We start from the raw sequence: 17,994 nt of genomic DNA, 5'->3' as shown, positions 1-17,994 counted from the left end.
GGTGACAGAAATTTGTGACATTTATAAAAGCAGCTGTGGGGTGGGTGGGGATGGGGGTGATGGTCATGGAAGGAGGGTAGCTCCATGACTTAGCTGGTCTGGGCCAGCTCTGTGTTACTTACAGCCAGCAAACTGGGGTGCAGAGTGTAGGGAATTGTTGCTGATTTTTTAGGAAACCAATCCCTGTCCATCCCCATCAAGTATCCCCAAGATCCCCCTCAATCCAGGGAGATGGACTTTGTGGGTTTTCTCTTCTTAGAAAAGGATGGTGCTTCCTGTAGCCTTCAGGGCTCATCTGTACCTTCCATACCTCAGTCCTTTCCTGTGAGTCACCACAGGCCTTGTCACATGCAGGGCCTCCACCCAGAGTGCTGGAGCCTGGCCCAGCCCTGTATGCCTTGGCTGGTTCTGGAAGGAAGGTTTGCTAACTCTGCTCCTACTTTGGGATCCGGGGCACCCTAATGTACCCAAGGAAATGCTCTTGTGATCTGAGGGACCTCTGAAACCCAATTGCAGCATTTGCTGCATTTGAATCATCCTGTCTACATATCAGAATCCTTCCCTCCTATTTATCCAGAGTTCCTAGAGAGAGGTTGTGGTCCTAGGCAAAGAGAGCAGACTTGCTGGCTGGGGAAGAATTTAGTTAACATAAAACGACCAGATGTGAGTGTGGGCAGCATGTTGCCACATGCTAGAAGGCGGCGGAGCTTTGGGCAGTGGTGGTCAGAAAAAGCTTGCTGGAGGAGGTGAGCTTGCCTGTAGTGTGGAGGATGGGAGGGAAAAGAAGGAAGCCAGAGGTCTGTGGGTTCAGGATCATAGTGGGCTGAACCCAGTATTCCCAGGAATGACATGTAGCCTAAGGACGGAAGATAAAGAGGGGACTAGGAAGCCCTGGGAAGATAGCGTGCAGTGATATGGGGAGGATATGGGTGAGGGTATGAGCAGTGGCATTGGGAGCCACAGCGGGAGGTCATTGTGGGAGAGTGGGGGAAAGCAGGGAGCCTCACACCTCACTGGCCATAAGTCTTCTGCTGACTGAGCCTCTGACAGGAAGGGCAACAAACTTTCTCTCTCCTTTGCCAGCTCCAAGGGGTGTAACTCACATAATCTTTTGCCATACTCTCCTCCTCCCTCTTCTGTGTCATCTCATCCCTTCCTTCTTCCTCATGTAACTCTTTTTTTGTGGCCGAGTGATCCTCAGCTCTGAACTTTTTGGAGAGGAGCCATTATCCATCCTACAGCCTAGTTTCATGGGCGCACCTGCAGGGTTGTACAGCCCAGCCTGCCTCACTGTGCCCTGGCTGAGTTCCAGTGACCTCCAATGCAGGGCAAGAGACTCTCCATATTAAGCCTTGCTCGCTTTTCTTTTGCTTTCTTCCCCCAGGCTTTGGGGTTTAGTGCCTGTGGTGGGGAGATGGATGGAATGTGGCTCAGTCCCATGCCTCCCACCTTGTGACTCTCTTCCAGCCTTAGTACTGGCCGGCAGGAGCCATGGAGGTGAAGCGAGGCCCTACTGCTCATAGGGCCTGACTATCATTCATTCTCCTCCTCAGGCCAACCTCTACCCTACTGTAGGCTTGCAGACACCTGGGGAGATTGTGGATGCCAACTTTGGGCAGCAGCCCTTCCTGTTCGACATCGAGGACTACATGCGGGAATGGCGTGCCAAGGTCCAGGGTACTGTCCATGGCTTCCCCATCAGTGCCCGGCTTGGCGAGTGGCAGGCGGTGCTGCAGAAGTGAGTGCCATCCCTCAGGCCCTGTTCCAATGGGCCCCTGCAGGGCTATAAGCTGTTCCTGGGAATTCCAGAGGGAATATGCTTCTGGAAAATACTCCCAGGGATTCAGCTATTGCCCTGATGCCCTCTTTTCAGTAGAAAGCTGCAGTCTCTAGAGATGCCCCTATTTACATCTTTGTCCCCTCAGCCAGCTTGGAAGGTTCCTGTGTGTAAGATTACCAACAGGCTGTGTTCCTTCCCCAGGTCATTTTGCAAAGAATGTCCTAGGATTCCCCTGTGGTCTCTTCCTCTCTGCACTTTTTTCTACCATGGAGAGTATCCATCCTGCTGACTGTGGCCTGAAGTCACCTCACAGGGTCATCCAGCTAAATTCCCTGCATCTATGACAGTGGCAGCAGGAAGAGGGTCTCCCCTAGGATCAGTGTAGCTGGCTCCCTGGCTGATGAATTCCAAGACAATCTTGGAAGTCCGTGTTGCCAAGTATTGCCATGGGAGGCCAGGTTTAGTTTTGTCTTCCACTGGCCAGCTGCAGGTCTGAGTGAGGTAATGACCATCCCAACTCAGCTAGGAGGTGGGTATTAGCTTGACTCCCAAGGGTGAGAAAGGGCTGGATTGGGCTTCTGCTCGCCCTGCTCATTGCTCTGCAATGTACCAGATGCCAGGGACCCTTGGGTAAGATTAGGATACATACTGGGTTCTTGTGTGCAGCTTTCTGTTCTTGAGAGATTGATATTGAGGCAGCACTAAGGAGAACTGAGGCAGGAGCCCATATGGTCAGGAAGAGCAGCACAACTACCTCTAGTTCCTGGCCCCCAGAGCAGACGAGAAGCACTTCCATAGGGGCCAAGAGAGTGCCACTCCCTGCAGCAGGCTTATCCATGTGCAAGAGGAAAAGTGGAGCTTTCCAGGCCCCATTCTGGAGGGACTGATCCTCTCAGATTTCAGAGCCTGTATTCAGCACATGGGTGTTTTTGTTTACATGTGTGTACCATGTGCTTGTATGTATTCATTTTCTAAGACTTGTATATAATTTGTGTTCTGTGGTTTCACATAGCTTCATCTTATGAATATTGGGAATGGCTAACTTATCTTTGAGACAAATTTGCCACAAGCTCCTTTTCTGACTTCCCCTGGTGGGATGTTAGGTATATTCTCTCTTTGGTGCTGTTGGCAACACTTTCATACATAAAGAAGTTTTCATATATAAGATTAGTTACTTTCTTGGTATCCTTCTAAGAAGTGACATTTTTGGGTCAAAGGGACTGTACATTTTGGAGACACCTGATATTCATATTGACTTATCTGAACCATGTGTTGTAAAAAAAAAATTGCCCTGCATTTATAACATAGTTATTATTATTCAGAATATAATATTCTTTGATAACATAATTTTGTAATAAGAGGTTGTATTTATTGACTTCTTGCCAAGTATTTTACACATATTATTGTGTTAACCCCTTAAAAATAAGAGGTAACATACAAACTTTCATGCCTCCCACAAGACAGCCCTTTGGACATTTGGTTGATAGTAATAATTACATCAGACATGCTCACATACCTAGATTTTTACTCCTGTACACATCAGACATAGGGCTCATCCTTCTGCTGTCCATCTGTGCACACACATTCATACACATGTGCCACTGCTCAGATAGTTTAAAATTGGGTTAAATGGTTGCTGGGAATTGGGCCTTCCCCAAAGATTGTATTTTTGTTGGTCCTGCTGGTGCTTGTCTTTTCCCAGTGAAATCAGCCTGATAACTTGGCACGTTGGGTCCCTGAGCTGTGGCATATTATGAAATGATTTTGGCATGTTGGTTAGTTCCCATCACTCTGGAGCTAGTGCTGCCACAAAACAGGCTCACCAGAGGAGTAGGACACTTACGCCTGGTACAAGCAGTCAGAGGAGCTCCTATGTTGGTGGCAGGTATGTGTGTGCCAGGTGTCCTCAGTGTCTGGGGATCTGGCCCACTGCTTGGCTGACTGCCATTTCAGGAAGTCCTGGGTGAGACCATCAGCCACCTCTGGGCTTGTTGCGGTTTACCAGTAGGTAGCCTGGAAGCTTAAGGGTAGCATGTCCAGAGAAGTGCAGCCACTCCTCTGATCTGTAAGCATTGATACAGCTCCTCTTCAGCCTGATGGCATGAGCACTGGGGGACATTTTTATTTTATTCCACCCCTTTAGTTCTGTGGAGGTTGTATTATAAGACATGTTTAGGGGAAACCTCATGGGGAGGTATTTTGTCTCATCAGAAGGTTGGTGAGAAATGCAATTCTTTTTTTTTTGGTACTGGGGATTGAACCCATGGGTGGGTGCTTAACCACTGAGCAACATTCCCAGCCCATTTTTAAATTTTAGAGACAGAGTCTCACTGAGTTGCATAGGGCCTCGCTAAGTTGCTGAGGCTAGCTTTAAACTCAAAATCCTCCTGCCTCAGCCTCCCAAGCTGCTGGATTACATGTGTGCGCCACTGTACCCAGCAGTAATGCAGTTCTTGAGTTTCACTTCAAGCTCTTCCTTTCTTCTAGCATGGTCTCGTCTTACCTGGTGCATCATGGGTATTGTGCCACTGCCACGGCTTTTGCCCGAATGACTGAAACCCCGATTCAGGAAGAACAGGCATCCATAAAGAACAGACAAAGTAAGGTTAATTCTCCTCTCCCCTTCCTCTCTCACCTGTCCCTAACTCTCCTCTGTAACTCATGCCAACCCTGATTAACCTGTTAGGAGTCCATTCCCCTGCAGTGGAGACCAGCCTGCCACCCCATGCTAGCTCTAAACCCTGCTTCTGACCGTCCTTCAAGACTACATTGCCCAGCAGCCTTGGAGAGTCTCAGAGCAGCCTCCCTAATGCGTACTCTGAAGGTCTGGCACAGGCCAAGCCTTAGCATGGCTAGATCTTCCTCCTCTGTGCTTGTTTCCTTCCTCCTGCATCCTGGATTCTACTTGGCCTCCTATTTATGTCTTCCAGAAAGAGTGTTTGCATCTTATCAGACCAACACCCTGTCTTTCAGACCATTTACTGAACCTTAGTAGTTCTGCTTATCTCTAGCCTGATCAGACAGGGCAAAGCTGATGTTTAATGGCTGCTTTGGTGGCACCTCTCTTTGTTCTGCAACTCTGGTCCTGCCCTTTATAGACAACCTAATCCTTCTTTGGTCAAAGGCAACTCTCCCAGTGTTCATTCTGGCCTGTGACGTGTGTGTTTGGGGCCCTTTCATGTAAAGAAGGGGACAGAGAACAAAGACCCCACACGGAAGATAGGAGGAGAGTGAGGGTGAGAGGGTGTGTATAGACCCACATGTCTGTGAGTGCCTGCCTGTGTCTCTCTGAGCCTGTATTTCTGTGTATGTGCATGTGTCTGTGTCTCCCAGAGAAGCTGCACTCAGCCAGACAGATAAAAAGGGATCCCAGACTTGGGATCTATGAATGAGAAAGCCTCAGACCCAGAAGTTGCTCCCAGCAAGATGCACCAGGCCCCAGGGCAAGAGAGAGAAAGCAAAAGCAAAATGCTGGTGGCCCAGAGAGGTGTCATCATCAGAGGTGCCAGCATGAGGAGGTTGACCTCCTCTCCTAGCAGGGAGCACGCTGTAGCCCGTGAAGACTGTGGAGATGCATCCCTGGCCTGAACCAGTGTACTTCTGTTGCCACTCCCCTGTGAAGCCCAGAAAGAGAGTCTGTCTGAAGAGGAGCCCTTGGGCCACTGGCTTGCCTTGGTGCCCATTATGCTCCTTCAACCAGCCTGCCACCCCAAGCTAGTCCTAAACCCTGCTCCTGCCCTCCCTCTAGCCAAGTCCTTGGCCACCAATGCCCCATAGGAGCAGGCCTCCAAACACCCCTCCTGCCTCTGGGCTGTAAGTTCCATTCTTTTTCCCCCTTATTCTTGAGAATTCCATGTCATTTGGCTGAAACCAGGCTCTGCTGAGGGGCTGGGCAACCAGGTTCTCTCCTTAGCCTCTTCTATGAGCATCTCCAGCCGGCAGAGCACTCTGAGCCAGCCTATCCAACTATCACCTAGCTCCTGCTGAGACTGGCCATGTTTCAGGCTTGTGGATGTGAGGAGAATCTGTGGCCCTTCCTCATTACCATGTTCTTGCTCTCTGCAGAGATCCAGAAGCTGGTGCTGGAGGGCCGGGTGGGTGAGGCCATTGAGACCACCCAACGCTTCTACCCTGGGCTATTGGAACACAACCCCAACCTGCTCTTCATGCTCAAGTAAGTCATGGCCTCCTGTCCCTAAGACCACCCCTCAGCTGATGGCAGGAATCCACAGCCTGGGCCAGACCCGGAGCATCACTGCTGTGATCCCTCTGCAGGTGTCGACAGTTTGTGGAGATGGTGAATGGCACCGACAGTGAGGTCCGCAGCTTGAGCTCCCGAAGCCCCAAGTCCCAGGACAGCTACCCTGGCTCCCCAAGCCTCAGCCCCCGACACGGCCCCAGTAGTTCCCACATGCACAACACAGGTCAGCCACTCTCCAGAAGACTCTGGGAAGAGTTTGTGTGGAGAAGAAAGGCCACCCCAATTGCCCTTCCCTGTGCTGGGCTCAGGGCTGGCAGCTGGATTGGGGGGATGGGAAAGGGGATCACTGTGGCAATATCCAGGGACTTGCTTGGCGGCAAGCTGCCCCTCCTCCTCTGACCATCCCTGGCTTCTAGGAGCAGACAGTCCCAGCTGCAGCAATGGCATCGCATCCACCAAGAGCAAACAGAACCACAGTAAATACCCTGCACCCAGCTCCTCCTCCTCCTCCTCGTCCTCCTCATCTTCCTCCTCCCCGTCCTCCATCAATTACTCCGAGTCCAACTCAACAGACTCCACCAAGTCCCAGCCCCACAGCAGTACCAGTAACCAGGAGACCAGGTGCCTGTCTTGGTTCACTTCCTCTGCTCTGCTTCTGCTTTGTGCTCCCTGGACCCACTGCAGTCTGTCCTTTGCTGCCCCCTACCCTTCATCCCAACCTTCATCACAGGCCTATGCTTTTATTGCTACCTGTTAATCTGCCAAACCAGGCACTGGCTCTGGCTTCTGGCCCTACTCAAGATTTGGCTGCCAGTTCCCTTGGCCCTGACTTTCTCTGGAGGTACTAACCCTCCTGCAAGACTGAAAATGTGGTCCCCTCCCAGGGGATTCTGGGCCTTCAGAAGCCTTAGCATGTAAACTGAAGCTTTTATGGAATCTAGCTTCTAGACAGCCAGGTTAGCAGGCAAGGAACTCAGGTTACAAGTGGCTTTCAACAGGTCCTAGGCATACCTTAAGTCCAAACTGAGACCAGAGATGCCCAATGGGGTCCATGAAGTCCAGTCACTGAGGATCGGGGACTATGTAATAAAGGTAGGATAGCCAGGTGGAGTGAGTCACAAAAGCAACACCAGGACAAGAATGGGAATCAAGTGACAGGCCTATGGGAATAGCTAGAGTTTTAGAGCCTGGGAAGTTTTGGAGCCTGGGAAGCTTTGGCTATCCTTTCATGTTCCTGACAGCCCTCAGTTTATCTACAGCAACCATGGCTAAAACCTGAATGAAGGCCCAGCCAGGTTGCTGCAACCACATCTCTTGGCCAATACCACCTCAATCCTTCTCCACAGTGATAGTGAAATGGAAATGGAGGCAGAGCATTACCCCAATGGCGTGCTGGAAAACATATCCACACGCATCGTCAATGGTGCCTACAAGCATGAGGACCTGCAGACAGATGAGTCCAGTATGGGTAAGGGCTGTGCTATAGCATGACTCGGCCTGATGTTCCCCAAGAGGGCAATGTATGATCCAGATGCCTCTTCCCCCTGGGAAAGGCTGATACGGCTAGACTTTGGCAGCTTGAGAACCTCCAGCCAGACCAATCATGGATGGGTCTTTGAGGCAGCTTCAAACGTATAGGAAAAATCTAATCCTGCTGCCAAGAACAAGACTCTTGCATTTGGGACTGGAGAGAGTTGGAGAGTGTGGACGCTCTTATGAGCACCATGCATCTCTGCAGGACAGGAAGAGGGAAACCTCTTGAGTCCTACCTGATCCCTGGACTGTATGCTTAGGTGGACTGAGAGCACTTTCGCTCTGGCTGCTCCACCTGCTCTCCTGGCCCTCCCCTGCCTTTGGCAGAGGCTGCAACTTCCTGGGATTTCTTCCTTGCGTTCCTTCTAATGTGTTTTCTGCTGGCTTTTGGGTGCAGATGATGGGCATTCGAGGCGGCAGCTCTGCGGGGGCAACCAGGCTGCCACAGAAAGGATTATCCTGTTTGGCCGGGAGTTGCAAGCACTGAGTGAACAGCTGGGCCGGGAGTACGGCAAGAATTTGGCTCACACAGAGATGTTGCAGGTACAGGACAAGCCAGGCCTTCACACAGAGCAAACCTCTATTTGGTGCTGGGAATGGGGTGGCTCTGGGAGGATCCAGGAGCAACAACAATAAGGCAGAGTGGCACTAGGCAGGTCTGCAAGACAACATGGGGTGTTTGGGGTGTACCCCACACTCTTCAGGCTCTGAGGAAGGTACAACCCTGCCCAACACTATAGTCCTGGTATGTCAGGTTCTCACTGGGCACCATTCAGGGCCCTGTCCCCTTCTGGAGCTATGGCATGGGGTGTGGTATGTACCACAATCCTAAGAGTGCTTGTCCTTTAGGATGCCTTCAGCTTACTCGCTTACTCAGACCCCTGGAGCTGCCCTGTTGGCCAGCAGCTTGATCCCATCCAGAGGGAACCTGTGTGTGCTGCACTCAACAGCGCCATTTTAGGTGAGTGCATCTAATAAAAGCAAAGAATTGACCCAAGAATGCCTGGGTGGCCCCTCCCCCTCTCCCTGGGAAGGGCAACAAGGTCAGCATAGGTTCTATCAGATGACTCACAGGACTCCTGGACTTCCAATGCTGAACCTAAACCCTGACCTCCCTCTGCCCAACTGAACTGGCTGCTAGATCATGATGGGTTCTAGGCCATGACCTTGGGCCCACATAATCATTTCACTGTAGTAAATAAGGCTTAAATGCTCAGGGTTTTAGCATGACTATAAGTCCATGGCCTGATAGCAAGGACACTCACACAGACACTGAATGCTCTGGTCTTAGAGATTCTGTCAATTCCTTCACCTTCCTCTCCCAAGGGAATTTTGGCCTGCAATCAAGCCCTGGACAGGGCAGTGATCAGGCCTTATATCTTCTCCACAGAGTCTCAGAACCTGCCAAAGCAGCCCCCACTGATGCTTGCTCTGGGCCAGGCATCTGAATGTCTACGGCTCATGGCCCGAGCGGGCCTGGGATCTTGCTCCTTTGCCAGAGTTGACGACTACTTGCACTAGCTGACCATGCTGGCTGGCCCTGCTGGCTGGCCCCGCCTGGCCCTCCTTCAGCCTCAGGGCTGGAGCAGCCCTGCCCTCCATAGGCACCTGGTGCAGGGACCTAGAAGCCATGGGCAGAGTCCACTCCTTCTGCCTGGCCTTTCTCTCTCTCCCTTTCCTTCCTCCTTTCCTCCTGGCCTCTGTTCCTTCTTTCCCTTCTTTCTTTCTCCCTCTCTCTATCCCTCTCTCTGCCCCAGTCTCTCTCCTCTTCACGTGCAGCGGCCTATGACACAGTATTTGGCTGATTACTCTCATGTAGCGCCTTCTCCTTTAAAGGGGGTTTTGTTTTGAGGAGGGCTTGGGGTTTTTTAATCTTTTTTTCCTCCTGACTGAGCCACCAGTGTTTATCTTGGGAGAGTTTGTGCTGAGCTGGTTTCTGCTAATTTAGTGATGAAGCCTATCCAGGTTGGTGATAGCTGATTATTTTCATAAGTAAAAAAAAAAATGAGATTATATATATATATATATATATAAATATATATATTAAAAAAAAAAAAAAGACACAGTATTTATCGTAGCATTAGTGGTCCAGCACCTCTTGGGTGAGGCTGTCCAGACACCATGTGTTTTTATTTGAATCCAACTCATTAAAAAAGAATCATCTCTGTCACCTCAGCCAAGCGATTTGTTTATTTTAGGCTCCCCCTTTGTTGAGCCACAGGCCCAGCTGCCACCCAGGGAAGCTGAATAGGCTTTGAGGAGCTACTTGGTAGGCAGGGTCAGGCTAAGCTGGTTTGCAGCATCCCCAGAGGTATGGGTCTTTAGGCCCCTGTGACCTGAACTGAGCAGAGAACTGCAGGGCTAGGAGTCCAGAGACATGAACATGAGTTAGCCCAGGGCCACACAGCAAAGCAAGGAAGCAGAGGGTCCTTGGCCAGCACACTGTCTACCACTGTACCCTGCCTCTCACTGCCTGCCTTGCCCCTCTCCCTCTCTCAATGCCCTGCCTTCCCTTTTTGTTAAGATGGCCAAATAATTCATTTACTCTCAATTGATTGCCTGGAAACTACCTGCCTTCAAGCTGCTGTGCATCAGGCTGCCAGGAGGAAGACTCCATTCCCAGGACAGAGGCCCCTGAGGACAGGGGCTGCTTTCTTCCTGCCTGGGTCTTCACCATTACTGCACAGCTCTGATGGGATTGATGTTTTCTGTGGAGAAGCCAGTGCCTCACGGAGGCAGATTCTTTGGCTGCTGGTCCCTGGAGTAGATGGAACCTTTCACCCGCTGGACCAGGCTTCACTGCAGCTGTGCCAGGCCGCTTCCTGTAGCTTGGCCCCAGCCACTCTTAGGAAGAGAAAGGGACCCCATGGGCTTTACAAATGCCCCACCAGCTGTTTTCAGATGAATTCTCATAGCTGATGGAACAAAAAAAGTCTCACTGTCACAGGAAGGGCTGAGATAGCTGCCAGGACTTGGGTGGAACATCTGAGGAGAGGACTGGCTGCCCAGTAGGAAAGGGAAGAGGCTTATACAAGAGGAGTACTGGAGGGCTAGGATTTCTATACCTGCTTCAGTGTGAGGAAGAGCCCAAGCAACCCCTGCAAAGATTAGGGTAAGCCATTGCAAAGCTAGAGTTGAAACTTCCAGTACCTGTCTGGGTTTGGGCTGGTGAACTCCTGCTTCATGTTATTGGACATGGGAATGGTTGGAATGGCCAGAGATTTTCCATGCCCACTAGGCCTCATCAGGCCCATAATGGACAAGAAATTGCATTGGACCAGCTACTGGTGAGGGGCCAGGGCTCTGGCCCTGATATCTTTAGGAGTTTTACCTTAAGGGATAATTCTGTAGGCTACTTCTTTTTCTTGGTCCCTGCCATGACTCCATCTGCCAGTCCACAAATAAGACCCATCATGAGGTATTGTCCTGTTTGTAAAGGAAATTAATTGGCTAGGGATACCAAGCTCCAATGTCAGAGATTGGAAACATCAGACTGTTAAAGTGATCAACCTAGCTGGATTGGGAATTAAAACCAGAGGCTTTTGCAGCTGCAGTGGAGTTCAGAGATCATCTCTACCAGTCCTTTTCTTTTTCAGATAAGAAAACAGGCCAAGGAGATTGACTTGGCCAAAGTCACACAGCAAATTAGTGGCAGAGCCAGGACTAACCTTATTCCTGTGGTTTGGACAGTACCATTTAGTCCTGAAGCTGAATGGTGGATGAGCCCCATGAAGGGTCAGGGTGGCATGGCTTCCAGCAGTGGCTGAGCAGAAGGTACCTTCAGGGGTGTGTCAGGGATGGGGATGAGTGCCTGGACTTCGGTTGTGGAGCGGCTGAGAGAGGGCCCAGGAGGGCTCAGGATACCTGTGCGCTGCATATGGGGATGGGTGTCTGCCGGGCTCACGCTCAATACCTATGGCCACCTCCCCATTTTCTGTGCCTTATCTCACTGTTTCAGCTGAGTCCAAGTTGTTTACTGTTTCTCTCCAGAGGGGCTCTCTGTCCCAGTTGGACAGCTCACCTTTGGGACAAGCCTTTGCCCCATAAGCTGTGGAGAGGGCCAAAACCAAGCTGCTTAAATAGGCTGTCTTGCTGATAGTCCAAGCTCACCTGCAGCTGGAGGAGCCCCTTATGCGAATTCAGCCCTGCCAGCCTGCTTCCAGGAGCCTCAAGTGGGGAAGGTACCTGGGAACAGCCCTGGTGAAGGTCTGGGTCTAACTTATGGGGCAGATGGAAGACCTGGCTCTGTTGGGTTGTCCAGCCCTGGGGGAGCAGCCTTCCTCAGTCACCTTCCCCTTGTGGCACCAGATAATTGCTCCTTTTAGAGCAGAAAACTGGCAGGCCACTCAAAGCCAGAACCCCCTATTCCCATCCATGTGGATCTGTGGCTGGGTGCAGGCCATCAGAACAGGGACACCACAAAACAAAGAAGTGGGGACTACCTGGCCACTCAGCGCCTTCCCAGACCTTAAGCAAGCACAAAGAAGATGAGGCAGAGGACTGTCGGAGCTAAAAGTTCCTTTGGTTGCTCACAACTCAGGTATGCATGCCATGTGGCAGCTGGAAAGCAGAGCCCTACTTGACCGCCAGTCCTGGGCACCTGGACCTGCGGCCAGATGGTGGCTTCTGGCTGCTCAAGTGCCCACCTCTTCGCATAGGGTTTTCCTACATTAGTAACTACAGCTGAAACAGACATACTCCACATTGTGCACACTGGTTCTGCCTTTGTCCTCGCAAGTTGATATTTGGCATTAGCATGAAACTTGTGGGCATGGGAGGGTTGGGAGAATTCTAACACAAAACATCCTATTAAAATTGTACTTGAGAGATGAAAAAAACTCTTGTTGTATTTTGACAGAATTATTTTTATTAAAATACACATCCATGAGCAGTGATGAGTGTCTGGTCTCTGTTTTGAGTTTTACTAGGGTGGGTACTTAACTAGTGTGACACATCCTGTCCTGGAAGAATTGGGCCCTCTTTGGCCCACCTCTTGAAGACTCAGGCCCCTCTTGCCTCCTCAAGGACCCTCAAAACTGTGGTGTTTGCAGGATCTCAAGGAGCACAAGTACTCAAGCTTCAATTCTTTTCCTGAAATAGCCTGCATCTTAGTGAAAAAAATTCAGCTTCAGGAAAGTGGGCCACAGGATTTCTTCCCACAAACATGATTTAAAATGTAGTCCTCAATATCCATGGGGATTGGTTCCAGGGCCCCCATCCCTATACCCAAGAATACCAAATTCTTCATATTCAAGTCCCTTATATGAAATGGTGTAGTATTTGCATATAATCTACACACACTCTTACATATATTTTAATCTCTGTATCTTTTTTTTTGGTGGTGGTGTTACTAGGGATTGAACCCAGGGCCTTGCATGTGAGGGAAGCACTCTACCAATTGAGCTATATCCCCAGTCCTCTACATCTTAAATACTATTTTTTATATACTGTAGAGTGTATATAGTGTTGGAGATTGAATCCAGGATCTGATGCATGCTAGGCAAGCACTCTATCGTTGAGCTACATCCCTAGGCCTTCTACATTACTTCTATAATGTTTGCATTACTAATGTAAGCACTATGTAAGTAGTGTTCTGTATTGTTTAGGGAAAAATAACAAAAAACAGAGTCTTATATGTTCAGTATGGCCATGATTTTTTTTTTCTTTTCAGTATTTTCTGTTGGTTGAATCCACAGGTACAGAACTTGTGGACACAGGCAGTTATGCATCAAGGACCCTAATCCCCAATACTGCAGTCAGAGCTTCCTGTCAGTCTGAGGAGAAATAGCCTGTTCTTAAATTCCCAGTACAGTCAGGTCTGTTTATTAACTAAGTGACCTCAAGCTTGAGTTTCCCAGCCTTAAAATGTGGTTAATCCACCTATCCTGTGGAAGTAGGTGATGATAGCATTCATATAGCAGTTATTTAGCACATAGGGACTAAGTACATGCAGGGACCCTTCTCCCCTTCCTCTGTGAAGATGTCCTTGGTGTGATTGGTCCTCTCCTGATTTTGCCTCCCATGACCCCATAAACCCATTTTTTATGCAGAGGAGGGATGCAGCAAAACATGCTGTTGCCTACCTGGGGGTGGGATTGGAAACAGATTGAAGGTAAAAGATTTATCTAGGAGGCCACTGTAGTAGGCCACAAATAAGAGGGCAGGGTTGCACATGCCTGTAATCTCACCTATTCAGGAAGCTGAATCAGGAGGATTTCAAGTACAAGGTTGGCCTGAGCAACTGAGAGAGACTCTCAAAAAATGGCTGGGGATGTAAGTCAATGGGGAATACCTGCCTAATGTGTGCTAGCCCTGGGTTCAATCTCCAGTGATCCAATATATAGGAGACAAATGCAGGCACAAGATAAGTAACTGGTGAGGGAGATGGTAGAAGAGACAAGGTTTTGGTTAGAGTAAGTCACAGGATAAATAATGATGGCATAAAATAATACACAGATCAAAAGGGAGCAACTGGTAACTAAAAAGTCACAGAGCAGGGAGATTTGTTGAGGGAGAACATGTAGAAAACTATCTCAGGGAAACATGGTTCCTAGAAAAGGGTTCTTCAGTAGTCCAGTTAATTAGAAAAACTATCTCCTTAATGTTGATAGTGAAAGCTTTAAAAAGTCCTTTGTTAAGGTATGTTGCTTAACTTTGCATTTTCCATTCTGCATCACCACAGAATGCTTCACTCATTGCACCTCACAGGACTATTACTCTATAGAACATTTTTTAAAAAAAACTTGATGGTTCTAGGGATTTTCCCCAGGGCCTCATGCACACTAGGTAAGTGCTCTACCCCTAATCTACCCCTACAGAACTCTCTTAAGGAAGAATTAATGCAGAGGGAGGAATGGGCTATCAGATTAAGGGTGAAAGTCCTGGTTCTTAAGTAGAGCTAGAGTAGGCTCATTTTCCTCTAGACTAATGGTTCTCAAAAGGGAATGATTTTATACCTCTCTTTCAGGAAACATTTGGCAATGTCTGAAGACATTTAAAATTTTTTTGTAGATGGACACATTATTTTTATTTTACTTATTTTTATGTGGAGCTGAGGATCAAACCTAGTGCCTCACGTAGGCTAGGCAAGTGCTGTACCACTGAGCTATAACACCAGCCCTGAAGATATTTTTGATAGTCACACTGGGTTTGGGGGTGCTACTGGCATCTAGTGGAAGAGGCAAGGGATGCTGCTAAACATCCTACAGTACAAGTAGGTCTCCCCACCGCTGCCCAACAAAGAATCATCAGGCCCAAAATGTCAATAGGTCAGCTGTTGATAAATCCTACTCTAGAAAAGTGGAATTCTGAATGACTAGACAGAAACAGATCAAATGCAGACACGCTTTGATTCTGCCTCCTTTCTGTCTGGCTGTTTAGATGCATTGGAAAAGGCAGGGAGTTTCCTGTGCTCATGCAAGTGGAGGCAGTGGTGGTTAATCCTGACTCCTGAGCCCAAAGTACAGAGAGCCCTGCAGCTGGTTAGGTCACAGAAGGAAACAGCTCAGGTCAGCTGGGATCTTCTGTCATCAAAGGCTGCTCTGGAATCACGGCTGGGAGGCTCTCCTGAAGCAGCAGAATGGAAGTCCAAGCGTCAACAAGAGAGACAAGCGGGTGGAGGCTTCCCAAGCAGAAATAGCCTCCTAGATTTCACACTGAGGCCTAACCGGCTTATACCAAAGTGCAGCCATGTTTCAAAAGGTATTTGTTGGGGGAACAGAAGCTAAAGTAAACAAGTCAAGGGGACTGAGTCCACAGTCTAGAGAGTACTGACATTTAAAGAACATCCAAAGGAAGAGGGGCCCAGAAAATACACCTGAGAAAACAGGAAGTCCAACGAGAGACCTGGCCTTTTGTAAAGATAGGTCGTTGTCCAACATAAGACCTTCTTTCATTCCGGGAAAGCCAAGGTCAATCACAATTCCCAGGACCTCCTAGTTCTTGACGCTGGTCGATTAACCAGAGGGAGGATGAGGCCGGAAGAGCACTCTAATTGGGGGTCTCTCCCGCCGGAAATGAACCACTCCGGGGTCCGAGCCGAACTACTTAGGCTCCGCCCCTCAATGGATGAGCATGCGCCGCTCTCAGTCTCGGCCCCTCCCCGCCCGGTTCCACCCCCGTCATAGAGCATGCGTTGTCCTCCCGTCGCCCAGCCCCTCCCTTCCAGAACCCCCTGTTCCTTAGAAACCGGGCGGCGTGTTCCCGGTACCTCGGTGGATTCTGGAGCCGGAGCATCCTAGACATCCTCCCTCAAGGCGGACGACTGGTTTTCGAGACCCGTCCAGACCTACAGTATACCTGAGGTGCCGGGCGGGCGATGCCAGCGTGCCAGGTAAGAGCCGGCCCGCGGCGGCGGGTGAGGGTGAAAGAGGGCAAGGCGGGGCTGCGAGCCGGCGCCGGCCGGGCCTCCTCAGCTGTCCGGCGCCGGAGGTCCGAGGCGTGGATATGCGGAGCTAGGCTTTGCATAGGGCCTGTGCTAATTGCCATGATGCGCGCCAAGTACCGGGGTCGGCCGGTGGTTCCCTCATCCCACCTCAGAAATAGGACCTGCGCGCTTGGTTTTAGAATGGGAGAATTTTGAATCCTCGAGGACGTCGAACATAACCCGTCGCTTTACAGATTCGGAAACCTAGGCTCCCTCGCCTAGTGCGGACAGACGCCCTACCTGTAGGAGGACGGACGCTTTGTGGATGAGGATGTGTAAGGTGTGGAAGCCTCAGACAAAGGGTTCTTGGGATGTCTGGTCCGTCCTTTTTCAGAATGAGATGGAACTTCTGGGGGGAAATATTTATTTAAGAACTGGTGTTAGGGTGAAAGAAGGACAACCCAGAAGATCAAGTTGGCTCTGTCGTTTGGCTGTGTCTCGATGGCCCTGGCCTACCTTTAAAGCTCAGGAAGAAAGCAGATGGACTTGGGGAAGACAAAAGGTGAGGTAAGGCTTTCCTATCGAGGCCTTATCAAACTTGAATGGTGAGGGAAGAAGAGGCCGGGAGATAAGTGTTTGTAAATGGGAGTGTGAAGAGTTTACCTTCCAGACTGCAGCAGAATATGAAGTACAGAACAGGAATGGAGAAGTTTAAAAACTGCATTGGATAGACACCAAGAAAGTTCATTATGAACTATTCTGTTTATATTCATTGTTCCCACGATGTCATGCTAAAGGCAAGAAACAGAAAGAAACCAGAACCAAGGTCAGGCACTACCCTAGTAATCTATGGGACACAAAGGAAGGAAGACCCTTTATTTATGGTCCTTCAATTGAAGGGAGTTGAAGGGAACCGTGTTTCACTTAAAATGTGATACGGAGTATTACGGAGAAGATGGTTGTCTTTCAATTGAAGAAACTAGATTCTTTGTGTGTGTGTGTGTGTGTATGTGTATGTGTGTGTGGTTCTGGGGAATGCAAGGCAAGGGCCTGGTGCATGTAAGGCAAGCACCCAACTGAGCTATATCCCCAGCCCTAGATTCATTCTCTCTCTCTCTCTCTCTTTTTTTTTTTTTAATATTTATTTATATATTTTAATTGTAGTCACAATACCTTTATTTTATCTATTTATATGTGGTGCTGAGGATCGAACCCAGGGCCCCACAAGTGCTGGGCAGCCTCTCTACAGCTGAGCCACAACCCCAGCCCCCTAGATTCATTCTTGATAAGGAAACTCATTTCCTTCTCAAAAGCCACAACAGAGAACAAAAGAGTTTTTAGATCATCCATTTTACAGAAATTAAATATATATATATATGGCTGCTTTGGGGCTGGGAATTTAGATAATCTGCATGTTCCAAGAGGTAAAATTTTTAGCAGGCAATTATTTTTGTAGAATCCCCATTTCATAGAAAGAAAAAAAATTTTTTTTTTCCATTGTTAGTTCTGAGGATTGAACCCTAGCTGTTTTACCACTCAGCTGTATACCCAGCCCTTTTCATTTTTTATTTTGAAACAGCATCTTGCTAAATTGCTGAGGCTGGTATTGAATTCTCGATCCTCCTGCCTCAGCCTCCTCAGTTCTTGGGATTACAGGTGTGCAACACAGTCCGGCATTTTATAGATGAAGATTTTAAGGAGAGTTCTCTTACCGTCTGGTTGTCCCACTTTTTCTATTCGGTTATTGGTCTGGGTCTAATCTGTTCTTTTTATTTGAAGGGAAAATTCAGATATATGATTTCTATGGTAATTTTAGTAATTTTGGAACTCAGTAGTAGGACAGTAATGAAAAAAGAGCACACCCCCTCCCCAACAAAACACTTAAAAATTTGCAATATGGAGGAAAGAAGTATTTGATTTTTTATTGTTATTTATTTATTTATTTGGTGGTACTGGGGATTGAATTCAGAGTTACCACTGAACTATATCTCCAATGCTTTTTATTTTGAGATAAGGCCTTGCTAAGTTGTCCACGCTGGCCTCAAACTCATGATCCTCCTTTCTTAGCCTGTATCAAGTTGCTGGAATTACAGGCCTGCACAAGGAATGTGTGAT

At 48.9% G+C, this 17,994-nt stretch overlaps 2 protein-coding genes across 4 annotated transcripts in view; both read left to right on the top strand.

Annotated features, from left to right (window-relative positions):
- Ranbp10 (RAN binding protein 10) overlaps nucleotides 1-12,396 on the top strand; it is a 67,609-nt gene extending 55,213 nt beyond the window's left edge. For both annotated transcript variants that reach the window (XM_076839638.2, XM_076839637.2), the window contains 9 exons: nucleotides 1,554-1,738; nucleotides 4,268-4,380; nucleotides 5,846-5,954; nucleotides 6,056-6,204; nucleotides 6,398-6,602; nucleotides 7,328-7,449; nucleotides 7,912-8,057; nucleotides 8,364-8,475; nucleotides 8,905-12,396. In XM_076839638.2, the coding sequence (XP_076695753.1) occupies nucleotides 1,554-1,738; nucleotides 4,268-4,380; nucleotides 5,846-5,954; nucleotides 6,056-6,204; nucleotides 6,398-6,602; nucleotides 7,328-7,449; nucleotides 7,912-8,057; nucleotides 8,364-8,475; nucleotides 8,905-9,035 (1,272 nt within the window). In that variant the 3' untranslated portion in view covers nucleotides 9,036-12,396. The remainder of the gene's footprint in view (nucleotides 1-1,553; nucleotides 1,739-4,267; nucleotides 4,381-5,845; nucleotides 5,955-6,055; nucleotides 6,205-6,397; nucleotides 6,603-7,327; nucleotides 7,450-7,911; nucleotides 8,058-8,363; nucleotides 8,476-8,904) is intronic.
- A 3,273-nt stretch (nucleotides 12,397-15,669) lies between these two features.
- Nucleotides 15,670-17,994, top strand: part of Gfod2 (Gfo/Idh/MocA-like oxidoreductase domain containing 2) — a 51,869-nt gene continuing 49,544 nt past the window's right edge. For both annotated transcript variants that reach the window (XM_076839636.2, XM_076839635.2), the window contains exon 1: nucleotides 15,670-15,846. The gene's annotated coding sequence lies outside the window, so the exon portion shown is untranslated. The remainder of the gene's footprint in view (nucleotides 15,847-17,994) is intronic.

This window comes from Callospermophilus lateralis, chromosome 18 (genome assembly GCF_048772815.1).
Source record: "Callospermophilus lateralis isolate mCalLat2 chromosome 18, mCalLat2.hap1, whole genome shotgun sequence".
Taxonomy (NCBI): Eukaryota; Metazoa; Chordata; class Mammalia; order Rodentia; family Sciuridae; genus Callospermophilus; species Callospermophilus lateralis.
This window is presented reverse-complemented; position numbering and strand designations above follow the sequence as displayed.